The following is a 19,589-nucleotide window of genomic DNA, read 5'->3' as shown; positions in this document are numbered from 1 at the left end:
TTTACCTGTTTCTCTACGTAGGTGGTGTCTAATATTTCTGTCTACTACAAAGCTTCTGTGGTTTTACACTCCCATCAACGTTATATGAAAATGTTCCTTTCGTACATTCTTCCCAGTATTGAATGTTGCAAATCTTTCAGTATTTTTATTATTCTTATGTTTTCATTTACCTGTAGTTTGTTTTTATGAATGGTATAAGATAGGTATTTTGATGGAAAATTTTTTTAAATGTATTGCTTTAGTGTATTCTCTTATAGAAAGGATATGTATGAGAGTACAGTTTGTAATAACTGAGTTATCAGGTACACTTTACTGTGTTAAAATATATCCACACTCAGGTGCAACTAGGGTTTTTAAGACCTTTTTACTGGTTGGTGCTACAGTTTTTTTTTGCAAACAATTCAATATGTAGAATGGCGCAAAACTCTTTATTTCCCCTTTTTTTGGTTTCTTGGTCGTCCTTCCGTGTAGTTCAGCAATCTTTTTTTGTTGCCAGGTAAACTAAATACTGGCATTCCCCGCTTTCTGAAAGTTTGTTTTACACCACTTCACTTTTAGTAAAGACTTAGGAAAGCACCTATTTTTGTTTATCAAAAGAAATCTGAAGAGGATATTTGCTTTTAAGAAAAGAGGTGAAAAGCAGAGATAGCCTTTAGCATTTGTTTTGCAGCGTTCTGAGGGTGAGGGGTATCACCAAGCTCCTTCCCTGGAGACTAACTTTACCTGCTCACTCAGCATCTCAGTTTTTATTATATGTTAGCATTATTTTAGGTTTTATGGTGTGGTGGGTAAGAGCCCTGCTGCTAACTAAAAGGTCAGCAGTTCGAATCCACCAGCTCCTTGGAAACACTGTGGGGTAGTTCTACTCTGTCCGATTGGGTCCCTGTGAGTTAGAACTGACTTCATGGCAATGAGTTAAATTAGTGGTAATTGCGTCTTGTCTTTACGCCATTTTGGCTTATGAAAGATTTCATAGGAATGCTGTAGCAGCAAAAACCTGTATGCTACTTCACTTTATCCCTTCTGCTTCAAATCTGTTTTAAATTTTAAATTGTAAACCGTGCTAGTTGGGGTTGATACCCAACTGAGATTTAAAAGGAATTTAAAATACACGTACCCTCTGACCCAGCAATGCTGCTAGAATTGGGAAATAAGTACAAAAAATGTTTATTGACACACTGTAATGGCAACAGTAACGTCGGTAACAAAACTCTAAACAAATAATTGCACACCAATTGGGAATAAGTAAGGATACATGGGAGGCAGTTTGTGTAGCTGCAGCCCATCTGCCTGATTAATAGGTTGGCTCTGCAACTTACTAGCTCTTGACTCTTTGGACAAGTTATTTAGCTGCTCTGTGCTTCGTTTTTCTCAACCAAGATGAGAATAATAGGGTTGTTGGGAACATTTGATGAGTTAGTACCATGTAGTGCTGAACAAGAACAAATTAGAACTGTGAAATGATAATATGCAAAATGTAGACAGACTGTACACACTGTGTAAAAGTTCAGAGGGAAGAGATTTGGGTGGGTGGCTGATTCCAGTAAATATGTGATTTAGGAGAACATGTTTTTTGTTTGTTCTAGAAACTTTATAAAGAAAATTGTCAGTTTTCACTCTAAATAGTAATTTCATTACACGGAACAAATCTTCCATATTCTGGCATTCTTAATAAAAAGATTTATTTAGTAGATCTTTGAAATAAATAATTAGAAGATTCTGCCACTGCATGATAAAAGTTAATGAGTTTCCACATGTTATCTACATGTGTACTCTCTTTTGCAGAATTATTTTTTGCCCAGCTGAGCTGTAGTAATGTTTTCAGCCCTTTTAGTAGGTCTGGGTGCCCAGTTAACCCTTTCACAAAGGTGCCACACAGGTGTAGTAGGTTTGAAAAATATCAGTCTAGTTTCAGGTTCCAGCTTTTAAACAAAGTCATGAATAAATATCCCAGTATTCCTTTATTCTTTTTTAAATCCTATAAAAGGAGAGTTCACAATATTCCTTACTGCCTGGTGAACAGTGTTACATTCTACAAGTTCTTTCAGTACTAGCATTGGAAGAACACATATTAGAGACATAAATCAGATAGTCTGTGGCCAAGAAGAGGTCGCTTTTTTTGTTCCTTTTTTTTTGACTTCTTAGCATGGCAACTACAGAAATCTTTAGCATTAACTACCACTTTTTCACAGATAATTCTCTTATCACATGAGAAAAAAGAAATACAGAGGAATAGAGGGGTTCCTAAGCATATTCCTAAAATTCAGTAAGAGAATAAGCTATTCTCTTTCCATCATCCATTAACATGTTCTACCTATTACATGCTTTTTTTTTTTAATTATGACTAAAGGACAAAATATCAACAGAGTTAGGACGGGGGGGGCGCTAAGTGCTTTTACTTAATAACTGTCATTTTGAACTTTTTAAAAAGTCTGAATTAAACCCAATCTCTTTAATTGTAATTTAAACAAAGGAGGCTGCATCGTCAGACTAATTGAACAAATTTTTACTTATATATGATCTCTGCTGTATGCCCAGCACTGTCATACTGAGCTATTGGAAGATAAATAAGACAATACCCATTCTTCATGAGATTAATTGTAAAATGTACCTTTCTTAGCCTCTTTCTAGGACAAATTTTATCCACCCTTTACCTTACTACTGTATTTGTAAACCTGACAGAACCAGTTTAGCTACTCACTGAGAAAACAGGATTGTTCTCCTGGTTCATGTGAGTTTATTCAGTTACGTTGAACTGTCTTAAACAGTGTGGACTTCAAAGGGTGATAAATGTTGTGGACATGTTTGTCAGTAGGGGCTAGACCAGAGTCCAGTGAACTGGACAAAGTTGTTGTAGCTTGCGAGGTTGTTCTTTAGTCGTAAACCCACTTGATGTACTTCAGTTTATGATTCACAATTAGGAAACTTTTTTTTCTTTTTCTCACGTTTCCTTTCATTTTCATTCTTTTGTTGCTGTCCTCTATTGTTGCCTTTCCTTTACCTTCTGAATTCCTTTCTTTCCTTTCCTATAGGCACTGATGTTCTTTACATTGGCCCTCTGAAAGGTGAGCCTTGCCACAATTAAAAACAAAGTGTTGGTCTGTCTACTTCAGCTATATCCTTAACTTTCCTCCTAATTCTCTTGAACTGATTTTTTTCCCCAGAATTTCCACCAGCCTAATTCTGTTCTTAATGGTATGTTATTACGTGTTCTAATGTTATATACATAGATTTACGTTAATTTTACATGTTTTCGAGACAGGTAGAATAATGTACTAAGCTTTCTTTCCAGAACGAAGCTTGTGTTTCCCAATGTGCTTTATATCATTAGAGCATTTATTATTGAAAACTAAGATTCTGTACTTCGTGCTTACTACCTGTTTTTCGTGTTACTTATTAGGAAGTATATATTCAAGCCCAGGACTCTATAGTAAAACCATGACCCCCACTTACGATGCTAATGATGGAAGTCCCTTGTCACCAACCTCTGCTTGGTTTGGTGACAGTGCTTTGTCAGAAGGCAATCCCGGTATACTTGCCGTCAGTCAACCAATCACATCACCAGAAATCTTGGCCAAAATGTTCAAGCCTCAAGCTCTTCTCGATAAAGCAAAAATCAACCAAGGGTAAGTTTTAAAATATACGTTTGAAGAATTTCTGTATCTGACTAGAGATAGAAGTATTGTATTAACTCTGTCTTTCACTGTTGTTAATTTAACCAGGTGGCTTGATTCATCAAGATCTCTCATGGAACAAGATGTGAAGGAAAATGAGGCCTTGCTGCTCCGATTCAAGTATTACAGCTTTTTTGATTTGAATCCCAAGGTACCGAGGGTTTAGAGGGATTTTGTTTCTTTCCTTTTTTTGGTTTGTTGATTTGTTCAGTTTATGTGGATATTTGTTTCTGGAAGTTAGTGGGTAAGGAATTATTTTTATATAGCAAGTCTTGAATAACATTAAAAACCCAAAGCTTTAAGGCAGAGGCGTTAGTAATTTACATAAGTCCATTGTTTAAACTTTTTTTTTAAGATTTTTTTTTTACTTTATTTTTTGTGTTTTAAAGGTACTATTGGACCACTGGTGGCACAGTGATTAAGAGCTACAGCTACTAACCAGAAGGTTGGCAGTTCAAATCCACCAGCTGCTCCTTATAAACCCATGGGGGTACTTCTGGTCTGCCCTGTAGGGTTACTATGAGTCGGAATGGACTCAACAGCAACAGTTTTTGGGGTTTTTTTGTGTGTGTGTGTACTAAAAAATTAGTAAAGTTAGTTTTTTGTACACCTTGTTTCAATTGTACTTTAGGTTAATTTTTTTTTTCCTGAACGATTACCTTTTTCACTTACTTTCATATTTCTATTTATATTTCATATTCATATTTCTATTTCATATTTCTAATTATATACCAAAAGATCTTGGTATAAAAAATTTTTAATCACATGTTTTTAAGGTTTACATTTCTCTCTATGTAATAAGCAGCCTTTGTTTGGGATATGTTTTCACTGTTTGGCATCATCTGTGCTTTGCTTTTCTGATAAAACTGGAATTTGCTATTAGAGATCTGAATTTTTTCCCCCAGAAAACACTTGGCACAGAGGGTTAGATCCTTTTCTTCCCTATCATCCTGGGGAAAACACTTCTCTTGGGTCCCCTCTTACCAATTTACAATGTTTTAGTATGTGATTAATTCTTTATAAAAGAGTAATGTCTATGTAATAGAACTGTAAAAATATTTTTACTCTACTTTAAGGTAATATCATATCCAATTTTAGTAAAACCCAAAGCAGTTTTAGGAACAAAGTTACATTTGGGGAGAGGTGGCATGTATTTTGTCAACATCCTAAGAAAGTATTTTAATAAAGATGTTACTGTTCTTTATTAAAGGAGCCTTTGTGGCACAGTGGTTAAAGCAGTCGACTGCTAACTGAAAGGCTGGCAGTTAGAAACTCCCAGCAGCTCCACGGGAGAAAGATGTGGCAGTCTGCTTCCGTAGAGATTTACAGCCTTGGAAACCCTGTGGGGTTACTATGAGTCAGAATCAACTCGAAAGCGGTGGGTTTGGTTTGGCTGGTTCTTAAATGGATAAATCCATAAGTAAATTATTTTCCACAAAGTATAAAATAAACGTACTCTCTATTTTGGGTACTTAAAATGATAGCTTATTTCTAAGACCTGCTGCTTTGTTTGGGTAAGCTTTTCCACAGTGAGCAAGATGTTACCAAACACACTTGAATCACTCTCTGATCACATCATTTTAGTATGGCCCGATGCAATAACCATACTGAAAAGCACTCAATAGTACTTTAACACCTTCAAGTTAGATTTTTTGTGTTGTTGTTAGTTGCCCTCAAGTTGGTTCCAACCCATAGCGACCATATGTACAACAGAACGGAATACTGCCTGGTCCTGAGCCATCCTCATAATCATTGCTATGTTTGAGCCATTGTTGCAGCCACTATGTCAGTCCATCTCACTGAGGGTCTTCCTCTTTTTTGTTGACTCTCTCCTTAACCAAGCGTGATGTCCTTCTCCAGGGAATGGTCCCTCCTGATGCCATTTCCAAAGTACGTGAGATGAAGTCTCACCATTCTTTGTTCTAAGGAGCATTCTGGCTATACTTCCTCCAGGACAGACTTGTTTGTTCTAGCAGTCCATGGTATATTCAGTATTCTTTAACAACACCATAATTCAAATGCATCGCTTCTCCTTTGATCATCCTTATTCATTGGCGAATTTTTGCATGCATACAAAGCAATTGAAAATACCGTGGCTTGGGTCAGGCACACCTTAGTTCTCAAAGTGACATCTTTGCTTTTGAATACTCTAAAGAGATCTTATGCAGAAGATTTGCCCAATGCAATATGTCGTTTGATTTCTTCCATGGGCATTGATTGTGCATCTAAGTAAAATGAAATCCTTAATTCAATATTTTCTTCGCTTATCATGATGTTGCTTATTGGTTCAATTGTCAGGATTTTCATTTTCTTTATGTTGAGGTGTAATCCGTACAGAAGCCTGTAGTCTTTGATCTTCATCAGTGAGTGCTTCAAGTCCTTTTCACTTCAAGCAAGCACGGTTGTATCATCTGCATTTACCACAGGTTGTTAATGAGTCTTCCAATTCTAATGCTGCATTCTTCACATTGTCTGGCTTCTCAGGTTATTTGCTAAGCATCCAGGTTGAAATGGAATGGTGAAAGGATACAATCCTGATGCACACTTTTCCTGATTTTAAACCACTTGGTATTCCGTTGTTCTGTTCAGATGACTGCTTAGTCATGTGTAGATTCCACGTGACAAGAATCAAGTGTTCTGGAGTTGCCATTCTTTGCAGTGTTATCCATAATTTGTTATGATCCACACAGTTGAATGCCTTTGCATAAGTCAGTAAAACACAAGTAAACATCTTTTTGGTATTCTCTGCTTTCAGTCAAGACCCATCTAACATCAGCAGTGATATCCCTTGTTCCATGTCCTTTTGTGAATCCAGCTTGAATTTTTGGCAGTTCCCTGTCAGTGTACTACTGCAGCCATTGTTGAATTATCTTCAGCCGAAATGTTCCTCGTGTGTGATAATAATGAAATTTTTCAATAATTTCTGCATTCTGTTGGATCACCTGTTTCTAGAATGGGCACAGATACGGATCTCTTCCATTCGGTTGGCCAGGTAGTTGTCTTCCAAGTTTTTTAGCATAGACAAGTGAGTGCTTCCAGCATTGCGTGCATTTGTTAACATCTCAATTGGTACTTGGTCAGTTCCTGGAGCCTTGTTTTTCAACAATACCTTCAGTGCAGCTTGGACTCCTTGTTTCAGTACCATTGTTCTTGATCATATGCTGCCTCCTGAAATCGTTGAATGTTGACCAATTCTTTTTGGTACAGTGACCCTGTATATTCCTTCCATTTTCTTTGATGCTTCTTGCGTCATTCAATATTTTGCGCATAGAATCCTTCACTATTGCAACTTGAGGCTTGAATTTTTTCTTCAGTTCTTTCAACTTGAGAAATGTTGAGCATGTTCTTCCCGTTTGATTTTCTAATTTCAGGTCTTTACACATTCCATTATGATATTTTATCTTGTCTTCCCAAGCCACCCTTTGAAATCTTCGGTTCATCTCCTTTACTTCATCATTTTTTCCATTTGCTTTAGCTACTCCACATTCAAGAGCAAATTTCAGAGCCTTTTCTGACATCCGTTTTTGTCTTTGTTTTCTTTTCGATGACCTTATGGTTTCTTCATGTATAACGTCCTTGATGTCATCCCACAACTCATCTGGTCTTCAGCCATTAATCTAATGTTTAATGTATCAAATCTGTTCTTGAGATGGTCTCTAAATTCAGGTGGGATATACTCAAAGAGGTTGTACTTTAGCTCAACCAAAAGCATTTATCTTAGTGTTATCTTTAATAGAAGATTAGATGTGGACTTGTTCTACTTTTCTTCAGCTTCAGCTTAGATTTACATATGAGCAATTGAAGATCTGTTCCATAGTCGACCCCTGGCCTTGTTCTCACTGATGATACTGAGCTTCTCCATTGTCTCTTTCCACAGATGTAGTCAGTTTGATTCCTGTGTGTTCTATCTGGTGAGGTCCATGTGTATAGTAACTGTTTATGTTGTTGAAAAACGGTATTTCCAATAAACAGATTGTTGGTCTTGCAAAATTCTATCATGTGTGCTTCGGTTTTGTTTCTGTTACCAAGTCTGTATTTTCCAACTGCTGATCCTTCTTTGTTTCTGACTTTCTCATTCCAATCACCAGTAATTCTCAGTGCATCTTGATTGCATGTTTGATCAATTTCAGACTGCAGAATTTGATAAAAATCTTCAATTTCTTCATCTTTGGCCTTAGTGGTTGGTGCGTAAATTTGCATAATAGTCATATAAACTGACCTTCCTTGTAGGTATATGGATATTATCCTATCACCTACAGCCTTTTTACTTCAGGACAGATCTTGAAACGTTCTTTTTGATAAAGAATGTGATGCCCATTGCTCTTCAGTTTTTCATTGCCGGCGTAGTAGACCGTATGCTTGGTTTGAAATGGCCAATACCAGTCCATTTCAGGTCACTAATGCCTAGGATATTGGTCTTTATGCATTCCATTTCATTTTTGGCAACTTTCAGTTTTTCTAGATTCGTACCTAGTACAGTCCATGTTCCACTTATTAATGAGTGTTTGCAGCTATTTATTCTCATTTTGAATCATGCCACATCAGCAAATGAAGGTCCCCAAAGCTTGATTCCATACATGTCATTAACATCAACTCTACTTTGAGGAAGCGGCTCTTCCCCACTCGTATTTTGAGTGCCTTCCAACCTGAGGATCTGATCTTCCAGTGCTGTTATCACACAGTGTTTCGCTGCTATTCATAAGGCTTTTAATAGCCAACTTTTTAAGAAGTAGATCGTCATGTCCTTCTTCCTAGTCTGTCTTTGTCTGGAAGTTCTGCTGAAACCTTTCTACCATAAGTGACCCTGCGTGTATTTGAAATACTGATGGCAGAATTTCAAGCATCACAAGAACACGTAAGCCACCACAGTACAATGAACTGATAGACAAGTGGTGGTTTTTTTATGTTAAGGACTATAATATCTAATGGCTATTTCCCTGGAAATTCATATACAGTACCCATTTCTAATACTGAATAATAAATTATCTTTTGGCATATTTTAATGTTACCTTTAATAGAAGATTGGATGTGGGTAATGTGTGAAAACCCTACAGGGACCTGTCTTTTTTATAATTGGGTACTTGATAGTGAATAAAAATCCAAGAAAAAATTTATATGTTAAATTTCTCTTGTTAAGCTTTAAATATGAATATTTGGAATTTTCATACATTTGAGTGTTTAAGATATATTACATATGCACTGTGTCTTTTTTGCTGCAGTATGATGCAATCAGAATTAATCAACTTTATGAGCAAGCCAAATGGGCTATTCTCCTAGAAGAAATTGAATGCACAGAAGAAGAAATGATGATGTTTGCAGCTTTGCAGGTAGTTGAGAGAATTGGTAAATGGGACTTTTGGTGGGAAATGGCAGGGGACTATTTTTAAATAGTGAAGTGGCAAAGTAATCCCAGTAGTTTTTTGATAGATAGCATTTACTTTTCGCTGTGTAGAAAGTGAGTACTTAGGAAAACAAAAAGTATGTGAATTTAGGTGAATTTTTTTTCTTAAGACTTCAGTGGCATACTTAGTAGTTACTTATCTGTGTTCTGTAAGGGAAAAACTAGTCTCCCACCTCCTTTTCCTTGGAGATAAAATTACATAAAGAACTTAAAGAAATGAGTAGTTTCTGTTTTCCTTAGATTAAACCAATGTTCCTCCAAGTGTGGTCCTTGCATACCCTCTGCTTCAGAATTACGGATGGTGGTATCTGTTTAAAAAATGAATTGTATGCTTCATTACCACTGCTCCCTTTAAAATGGCTTTGGAGGGAAGCACAAGCAGTGCTTACGTTTGGTGTCACCCTGTGTGGTAACTCAGTGTCACACACACACACACAATCCCGCCTGGGAAGGATGGGGCCAGCTGGCAAACCCACCCCTCCACAGGGCTGGGCAGCCCTGGCCCTGTCCCAGCAGCTCCTGCCCTCCCCATTGGCCAAGGTGTAGATCTTCTCTCCACCCATTGGTGGTCGCCTTGGTCCTGCAGCCCACCCTGACTGGCAGGTGACGGGGAGAGGGAGTGTGAAGGGGGTTGGTGACAAGTTACTGCCCTCGTTGACATCAACCCTAGTGACTGATGGGTGACATTTGATCCAAGTGATACCACTGCCTTCATGGCCCCTCCACCGGCAGTGCCGTGGACCCTAGGGTCGTTTTGGTGTCACCCTCTCTGCCATTGTCAGGGGATGCATTCCATACTCCTCTAGTTACTTCACTGTCCACTAGTCAACATTCTTAAGAGATACTGTGGTCCAGTGACTACCAGCTTAAGAATTATGGTAGAATTCTGGTTTTGCCTAAAGTTCTGGTAAATGTAATGTTGTTTAAATAACAAAAGTACAGGAAGCAAAGTTGACATTGAGTTATGACATAAAAGTGATTCCATTATTTTTTCATTAGAAAACAAAATGGTCTCAATCCGCTAAATGTTTTTATGTACCTAGAAAATATTTTCAGTTAAAAAATCCTTTATAGGACAAGAACAGCTGATTTTTCCTTAGTTTACATGATGCAAGAAGGAAGTCGAGAGGAAGCAGAAGCAGGGAAATCATTGTTGACAAATGGATTAGTGTACTCACTTTTCTAGAGACTGGATTTAAAGAGGGGAGTCAACTGCCTAAGAATCCTATTGTGTTTCCAGATCATTCAGACTCACTGAAGAATTTCTTGAGTTGAATTACGGAGCAGCTATATTGAGAGTCCATCCTTTGGTTATGACTTTCTACCTATATCTTTCTCACTTTGAAAAAGGGCTTCTAATTTTCCAGTGGAAGTTTGACCCATATCAGAAGAATACTACATGTAAAATATATTAAAGACCAAAGGTTTATTATATTGTGCTTCATTTTATCCTTTTTTTTTTTTTTTTTAATTATAAAAGTAATGCATTTTTTTAAAAAGTCAACAGATACATACAATGCCTGGCACATAGTAGATGCTCAAAAAAGAATGTTGGATGAGCGTATACATCGTGGTGTTTTTACAGAAAGTTCTGCAGCAGCCCCCAGCCCACTAATACATAGTGGAGATTCTATTTTAGTACAGTAGAAATACCTCAGTTAATTTATGGAGACTGAATGGTCTCAAAGCATATCCCTCCTAAATCTAGATGTAATAGAATTTTAGACAGCAGATACACTGAGTTGTTAGAAGGCATCACAGAGACTGACCTGAAGGCCATAGAAAGCCACCTAGTACCAGAAAACTGTTTGGAAGTATGGTAAGGAAATACGTAATATTTTCTGTCTGAGAAATAGCCTAGACTCGAAACTATCCTCCCCTTGGGGCTTCTGGTTCCTCCTGTAAAAGAAATATAGGTAAACCAATAATAAAAAGAAAATTTATTCAAAGTGAGAAACTGGATAAAAAGTGGGTAAGTTAGTAACATTGTTTTAAAAGCATTTAGATCCAAGTATGTAGTGTAATTTTTAACAGATGTCCCATGCATCTTTCAAAGCCAAGCTGGATTTTATGACATTCACAGCCAGGTTTTCTCCAAGTATGACTCCTAAAGACCTTTTGCATCAGCATCACCTAAGGCACTTAGTAGTAACACTCTAAGTTGGACCCCAGATTTACTAAATCAAAATCTCTGGGGTAAACCTAGAGATCTGTATTTTTAACCTACTCTGCATATGATTCTTAATATACTCTGAATTGAGGGCCCACTGACAGAGGGCCCCAGCCTACCTTGTTTCCCATGATTTGTGAACATGGAAGCTTCTACTACTGTATGGATCTCATTTTGGCACAACTTTTTTTTTTTTTTTAAAGGTATACCTAGAGCTTTGGTGGTATAGTGTTTTAAGAGCTCAGCTGCAAACCAAAAGGTCAGCAGTTCAAATCCACTAGCCGCTCCTTGGAAACCCCCTGGGGCAGTTCTGCTCTGTCCTATAGGGTCACTATGAGTCAGAGTCAACTCGACAGAAACAGTTTGGTTTTTAAAGGTACAGCCAAAGACTATTCATCATAAATTCACTAAGTCTTAAAACACAGAGAAACATTGATAATTATTTGGCCTCAGATTAGTTCATTAAATACTCCCTTGAATAGATTGTATTGAGTGAATGAATATTTCAAGAATTTGGAGCGTGTTACTTAGTGCTTTGAAATGTACCTGAGGTCTAATTACTTCTTTGTAAATTCCAAGATTTAGACCGAATCCTAATAAATTATTAATTGTTCTAAGTCACTTACCCAAATGTGCTTAAAAGCAGCGACCACTTGCTGTTGATTTGATGCCGAATCGTGGCGACCCGTGTGTGTCAGCACGGAACCGTGCCCCACAGGGTTTTCAGTAGCATATTTTTCAGAAGTAGATCACTTGGCCTTTCTTCCCAAGTGATTTTGGGTGGATTTTAAGCTAAATGCTTTAAAACAAAACGGACCTTTCAGGTAGCAGCCAAGTGCATTGACCGTGTGCACCACTCAGGGACTCCCATCTAAAAGCAGTGACTAGTTATTTTTATACTCAAAGGTTTTTCTGTTTATATGTAGAGGTGGCGATTACCACTCACTACTCATGTGTATGTGTCTTCACACATAATCCATCTTTATCATTCTTATGTAACTGAGAATGTAAACACCATCTGGCATAATTGCAGCTTGAAGTGAAGATGCGGGAAAAGTGAAGTTTAGCTTTCAACATAATGGTGATCACTTTTAGTCTTAATGTAATCAAAGTTAACCATTTCTACAAAAGACCTTCTGCATATTCTGTTCATTCATTCAATATTCATTGATAACGAGGCCCTGTTCTAGGCACAGGGAATATCGCTGCTCATCCAGAGCTTAGTGGAAAAGTGTCAGTTAAGTCCCAAGGCCTCCCAAACTAGTAATTCACATTGGTGTATGTCCAGAGACCCAACATCCTGTGAAAAACGTTTATTACTCTGCCTAGGACATTGATTTCTGGTGCTGTACCCTTGATTTTCTTATTGTTCTAGTTCCTGTACACTTATCTTTTAAAATCAGGTCATGAACAGTGTTCAACATAGATAATAATTGCCTTTTAAAGTTATTTTACAGTTATTACAGTCATTTTAATGAAATGTCATTTCTGGTTTTAGTATCATATCAATAAGCTGTCAATCATGACATCAGAGAATCATTTGAACAACAGTGACAAAGAAGTCGATGAAGTTGATGCTGCCCTTTCAGACCTGGAGATTACTTTGGAAGGGGGTAAAACATCAACAATTTTGGTAGGGTCAATCTTTTTACCTACTAATTTGAGTCGATGGTGTCTAAGCATTGTTTGAACAGTGACTTTAGGTTTGATGCTTGTCTCTTTGTAGATTAGGTTCTCACAAACAGGATGGGGAACAACACTTAATGCTTTAGAGAAGTCAGACATTGAGTTTTCAGGAACTTTCAGAGAAAATTTTTTAATGAATGTTGTACTTTAAGTCTCTATTGCTCCCAACACAGTAAAGATAGATCCTTACTCTGATACTCTGTACATTCTTTTAGAAGTGGAAGAACATTTCTGCAGAGGAAGGCCTAATCTCAAGCCATTGTAAAAACCTTAAGTAAATTTAGTGACACACACATTTGAAATATTACAGAAAAGGAGAGAATATAGGCCTCAGGAAAAATTTTAAATGCTAAGCTTGGTTTTTAAAGCTTAGGAATTAGTTACTGTGGAAGGAGCCCCAGTGGTGCAGTGGTTAAGTGCTCAGCTGCTAACCGAAAGGTCAGTGGCTTGAACCCAACAGCGGCTCTGTGAGAGGAAGATGTGGTAGTCTGCTTCTGTAATGATCACAGCTTTGGAAACCGTATGGGGTAGTTCTCCTCTGTCCTGTAGGGCCACTGTGAGTTCGAATCAACTCAACGGCAGTGGGTTTTTTGTTTTAAAGAAAACACTTAGGGCGGTTATGATTTGAAAAATTGCCATGTCCAACTACAGTTTTGATTGTATTAGAAGTAATATCATAATATATTCCTCTGGGTTATATAAATTGCTATTTTTATTAGCTTTTTCTGCCATTTGAAAATGGTACAGTCCATATGATCATATGATCCATATGGCCTTATCTTTATGGTCTGCATTTTATGTAATTCTATTTTGCTTACTAAATAAACTGATTCTTGATTATCAGATACTAAACAGAAAAAAATTGCAAATTAAAAAAAATTTTCTTTAATGATTTAACTCTTCCTAGGGTGACATCACTTCCATTCCTGAACTTGCTGACTATATTAAAGTTTTCAAGTAAGTACAAAAAAAGGAAAGGATCCCAAGTGTTAATGAATAAGTGTTACACAGTCATGTTCCCATTATTGAAATTCACTTAAGTTTGACAAATGCATTGTAAAAGATGGTATTTACCAATTAAATAAATACCAAAAGTATAATTTGAGAAAATAACCATCTTTAACAAATTAGGCATACTACTCATTAAGCTTTTTCATCTGATAAACATTTTTCTTTAAAAAAAATTGTGAAACCTAGATTGTATCCTAGAGAAGCTGAAACATAGAACTGCAGTGGCATATTAGTATAAAGCATTCTGTCCAGGTCCTCAGGTGACAGCAGTAGGTAATGACCTGTTACTTCCAGTGGGCTTGTTCAGAGCCCCAGATTCTATTGAATTGTTCATGAGGCATATTATAGTAAGGTTCCAGGGTATCTTATTTAGACTTGTAAACAATCAATGCAGCCATATTCCACAGAATCAAGAGAGCTGGGAATTAAGGGAGAGGGAAAAGGAAAAGAGGTGATGTGGAATATACTTTTTTCTACTACGTAAGGTTTAAAGGCATTATGGAATAAATCATTCAATGTAGCCGAATATAAAACAGCTCAAAATATGAAACATTTCTGAGATAAGTGCAAGATTTCCGATGCTACTACCCTACCCCCTTTTCCTTCTCCCTTAATATGCCTTTTTGTCTACCTGTACTTTCCTTATCCCCTTTCCACATGGCTCTGTCACCTGTGTTTGACATTGAAATAGCAAGTTGATGTCACCACTGAGATATATCCCCGAGGGCTGTAAGTACTTCCCCCTCTTCCAATCATGCCAACTAAACACAGGCGCCACAGGTAGCCCTACAGCACACGCATGAACCTGCAGATAATTATGGGACCTAGGAAACTGCCAAAAATTGAAGTTACCTTTCTTTTCCTGTCCTTTCCATGGTAGGTGAAATGGATACAACTGACAGAAGTACTAGAATGTTGGCCCTACTCTTTTCTGCTGCTGGCTTACTGTGTGTGCGATCTTCCTGAGTAGATAGGTTAGATTTAGAAAGGAGGGGCAGATAAATAGGAGCAACATTGAATATAAGATTCTGGCCAAAGGGAACTGAATTCAGCATATGTAAAACTTGGCCTCGGGCTTTTAAAACTCAGCTATGCAGTAGCGTATATTCTGTGGTAGTTAGCATTGATAAAGTTACTTCAAAAATGGTTTTTCTCTTAATTCTATTTGACACAGGCCAAAAAAACTAACTCTAAAAGGTTATAAGCAGTACTGGTGCACCTTTAAAGATACATCTATTTCTTGCTATAAAAGCAAAGAAGAATCCAGTGGCACACCAGCTCATCAAATGAACCTAAGAGGTAAGGAGAGCCTTGGAATGATGGTGGACTATAACACAAAATTTGCTGTTTAAACCATTTTTAAGTGTATTAATTCTGTGACATAAATTGCATTCACCGTGTTGTACAACCATCAATACTATCCATTTCTAAAATTTTTTCATCACCCCAAACAGGAACTCAGTACTGCGTAAGCAGTAACTCCCCTCTCTCCCTAGCCATTGATAACCACTAATAAACTTTTGTCTCTATGCATTTGCCTATTCTAGATATTTCATGGAAGTAGGATCATCTAATATTTGTCCTTTTGTCTGACTTAATTCAGCGTAATATTTTCAGTGTTCATCTGTATCATAGCAAGTATTAGAACTTCATTTTAAGGCTTAATTTTTTCTTGTATATATATATTATATTTTGTTTATCCTTTCACCTGTTAACGGACACTACCTTTTGGCTATTGTGAGTAATGCTGCGATGAATATTGGTGTACAAGTATCTCTGCTTTTCCTGCTTTCATTTCTTCTGGGTATATACCTAAGATTGGAATTGCAGGGTCTCATGGTAGTTTTTTTTCTTTTTTTTTTTTAATTGTGCTTCAGGTGAAAGTTTGCAGCTCAAGTTAGTTTGTCATACAAAAATTTATACAGATATTGTTATGTGACCCTAGTTGCAATCCCTATAATGTGACAGCACGCTCCCCCCTTTCACCCTGGATTTCCCATGTCCGCTCAACCAGCTCCTATCCCATTCTGCCTTCTCATCTTGCCTCCCAGCAGGAGCTGTGCATATAGTCTAGAGTATTTACTTGAACGAAGAAGCATCACTCTTCACAAGTATTTTACGTTTTATAGTCCAGTCTAATCTTTGTCTGAAGAGTTGGCTTCAGGAATGGTTTTAGTTCTGGGTTAACAGAGAGTCTGGGGGCCGTGTCTTCTGCGGGTTCCTTCAGTCTCGATCAGACCATTAAGTTTGGTCTTTTTACGTGAATTTGAGTTCTGTACCTGTTTTCTTCTGCTCTGTCACAGGCTCTCTGTTGTGTTCCCAGTCAGGGTGGTTATTGGTGGTAGCCGAGCACCATCTAGTTCTTCTGGTCTCAGGCCAATGGAGTCTCTGGTTTATGTGGCCCTTTGATCTCTAGGGCTAATATTTTCCATGTGTCTTTGGTGTTCTTCATTCTCCTTTGCTCCAGGTGGGTTGGGACCAATTGATGCATTTTACATTGCCACTTGCAAGGTTTTAAGACCCCAGACGCCACTCACCAAGGTGGGATGCAGAACACTTTTTTTTTTCTTTTTTTATTGTGCTTTAAGTGAAAGTTCACAATTCACATCAGTTTCTCATAGAAAGACATATACACACATTGTTATTTGACCCTAGTTGCTCTCCCTATGATGTGACAGCACACTTCTTTCCACCCTCTATTTCCTGTGTCCATTCAGCAAGCTCCTGTGCCCCTCTACCGTCTCATCTCACCTCCAGGCAGGAGCTGCCCATATAGTCTCATGTAAAGAACGACACTCCTCACCAGCATCATTTTATGTCTCATGGTCCAGTCTAATCTTTGTTTGCAGAGTTCACTTTGGGAATAGTTTTAGTTCTGGGCTAACAGAGAGTCCAGGGACCATATCCTCTGGGGTCCCTCCAGTCTCAGTCAGACCATTAAGTCTGGTCTTCTTACATGATTTTGAGTGCTGCATCCCAGTTTTCTCCTTCTGCATCAGGGATTCTCTGTTGTGTTTCCTGTCAGGGCAGTCATTGGTAGTAGCTGGGCACCATCCACTTCTTCCAGTCTCAGGCCAATGGAGTTTCTGGTTTCTGTGGACTTTTCTGTCTCTTGGGCTCATATTTCCCTTGTGTCTTTGGTGTTTTTCATTCTCCTTTGCTCCAGGTGGGTTAGGACCAATTGATGCATCTTAGATGGCTGTTTGCTAGCTTGTAAGACCCCAGATGCCACTCAACAAAGTGGGATGCAGAAAGTTTTCTTTAACAAATTTTGTTATGCCAGTTGACGTAGATATCCCCCGAAACCATGGTTCCCAGACCTCTGCCACTGCTACTTTTTCCCTCAAAATGTTTGGTTGTGTTCAGGAAATTTGTTAGCTTTTTGATGTAGTCTTGTTGACTTCCCCTATATTGTGTGTTGTCCTTCCCTTCACCCAAGATAATTCTTGTCTACTATCTAGTTAACTCCCCTCTCCCTCCTTCCCCACCCTCATAACCATCAGAGAATGTTTTCTTCTGTGTTTAAACGTTTTCTGGAGTTCTTATAATAGTGGTTTCATATGATATTTATCCTTCATACGTTTAACTTTTTGATGAACTGCCATACTGTTTTCCACAGTGGTTTTACCATTTTACAATTCTACCAGCAATGGACGAGGGCTCTAATTTCTCCAAATCCTCGCCAGCACTTGTCATTTTTCCTTTTTCTGATAATGGGCACCCTAGTGGTGTGAAGTGGTATCTCATTGTGGTTTTGATTTGTGGCTCCTTAATGACTACAGCAGGAGCCCTGGTGGCACAGGGGTTAAGAGCGACAGCTGCTGACCAAAAGGCTGGCAGTGTGAGTCCACCAGCCACTCCTTGGACACCCTGTTGGTATAGTGTGTCCTATAAGGTCACTGTGAGGCTGAATCAATGGCAATGGGTTTTGGGTTTTTAATGCCTAATGCAAGGATCCCTGATACAATGGTTAAGTACTTGGCTAACCAAGAGGTTGGCAGTTCAGATTCATCAGCGGCTCCATGGGAGAAAAGACCAACAGCCTGCTCCTGTAAGAACTGTTGTTGCGCGCCATCGAGGCATTTCTGACTCATAGTGATGCTGTAGGACAGAGCAGAACTACCCCATAGGGTTTCCAAGGCAGTAATCTTTATGGAAGAAGACTACCACATCTTTCTCCTGTAGAGCAGCTGGTTTGTTTGACCTTTTGGTTAGCAGCTGAGTGCTTAACTACTGCATCACCAGGGTTCCTATAAAGATTACAGCCTAGGAAACCCAATGGGGCAGTTCTACTCCGCCCCATAGGATTTCTGTGAGAGTCGAAATCGACTTGATGGCACACATCAACAGTGACTAATGGAGTCTTTGGGTGGCCCAACCAGTTAACCTTTTGGTTAGCAGCTGAGTGTATTAACTGTTCAAGTCCACCCAGAAGCACCTTGGAAGAAAGGCCTGGTGATCTACTCCCAAAAATCAGCCACTGAAAACCTAGACCACAGTTGTGTTCTCACCCACATGGGGTCACCATGAGTTGGAATCGACTCAGCAGCAGCTAGGTTGGAGTCCCTGGGTAGTGCAAACTGTTAATGCACTTGGCTGCTAACTGAAAGAGTGGAAGTTTGAGTCCACCCAGGGACACCTCAGAAGAAAGGCCTGGCAAGCTATTTGCAAAAAACTGTGGAATACATACATCAGTGTTCATTACAGGACTTTTCACAACAGGCAAAATGTGGAAACAACTGAAATGTCTGTCAACCGAAGAATGGATAAATAAAATGTGCAATGTACATATAATGGAATAGTACTCAGCCATAAAAAGAAACACCTACTGTGGTAGCTTGCATGTTGCTGTAATGCTGGAAACTATGCCACCAGTATTTTAAATACCAGCAGGGTCACCCGTAGTAGAGAGATTTCAGCTGAGCTTCCAGACTAAGACTAGGAAGAAGGACCTGACGGTCTGCTTCTGAAAAAAATTGGCCAGTGAAAACCTCATGAATAGCAGTGAAACATTGTCTTATATAGTGTTAGAAGTTGAGTCCCTCAAGTTGGAAGGCACTCAATACGATGGGGGAAGAGATGCCTCCTCAAAGTAGAGTTGACCTTAATGATATGGACAGAATCAAGCTTTCGGGACCTTCATTTGCTGATGTGGCATGACTCAAAATGAGAAGAACCAGCTGCAGACATCTATTAATAGGAACATGGAATGTACGAAGTATGAATCTAGAAAAATTGGAAGTCTTCAAGAATGAAATGGAATGTATAAAGATTGATACTGTAGGCATTAGTGAGCTGAAATGAATTGGTACTGGCCATTTTGAGTCATACAGTCTACTCTGCTGGGAATGACATCGTAGAGCAGTGGAGTCATAATCATTGTCCAAAAAATTTCAGGAGCTTTTATGAAATAAACGCTGTCAGTGATAGGATAACATCCATACACGTACAAGGACAACTAGTAAATATGACTATTACTCAAATTCACATACCAACCACTAAGGCCAAAGATGAAATTGAAGATTTTTACCAACTTCTGCAGTCTGAAATTGATCAAACATACAATCAAGATGCATTGATAGTTACTGGTGATTTCAGTACGAAAGTTGGAAACAGTGAAGAGGGAACAGTAGTTGGACAATTTGAC

The 19,589-nt window shown here is 38.3% G+C and overlaps 1 protein-coding gene across 3 annotated transcripts in view; it reads left to right on the top strand.

Moving 5' to 3' along the window:
• FERMT2 (FERM domain containing kindlin 2) overlaps window positions 1-19,589 on the top strand; it is a 99,801-nt gene that overhangs the window by 68,426 nt on the left and 11,786 nt on the right. For all 3 annotated transcript variants that reach the window (XM_064292491.1, XM_003408627.3, XM_064292492.1), the window contains exons 5-10: window positions 3,401-3,626; window positions 3,723-3,825; window positions 8,894-9,001; window positions 12,744-12,878; window positions 13,839-13,888; window positions 15,117-15,241. In XM_064292491.1, coding sequence (XP_064148561.1) covers window positions 3,401-3,626; window positions 3,723-3,825; window positions 8,894-9,001; window positions 12,744-12,878; window positions 13,839-13,888; window positions 15,117-15,241 — 747 coding nt within the window. The remainder of the gene's footprint in view (window positions 1-3,400; window positions 3,627-3,722; window positions 3,826-8,893; window positions 9,002-12,743; window positions 12,879-13,838; window positions 13,889-15,116; window positions 15,242-19,589) is intronic.

This window comes from Loxodonta africana, chromosome 10, assembly GCF_030014295.1.
Source record: "Loxodonta africana isolate mLoxAfr1 chromosome 10, mLoxAfr1.hap2, whole genome shotgun sequence".
Classification (NCBI taxonomy): Eukaryota; Metazoa; Chordata; class Mammalia; order Proboscidea; family Elephantidae; genus Loxodonta; species Loxodonta africana.
This window is presented reverse-complemented; position numbering and strand designations above follow the sequence as displayed.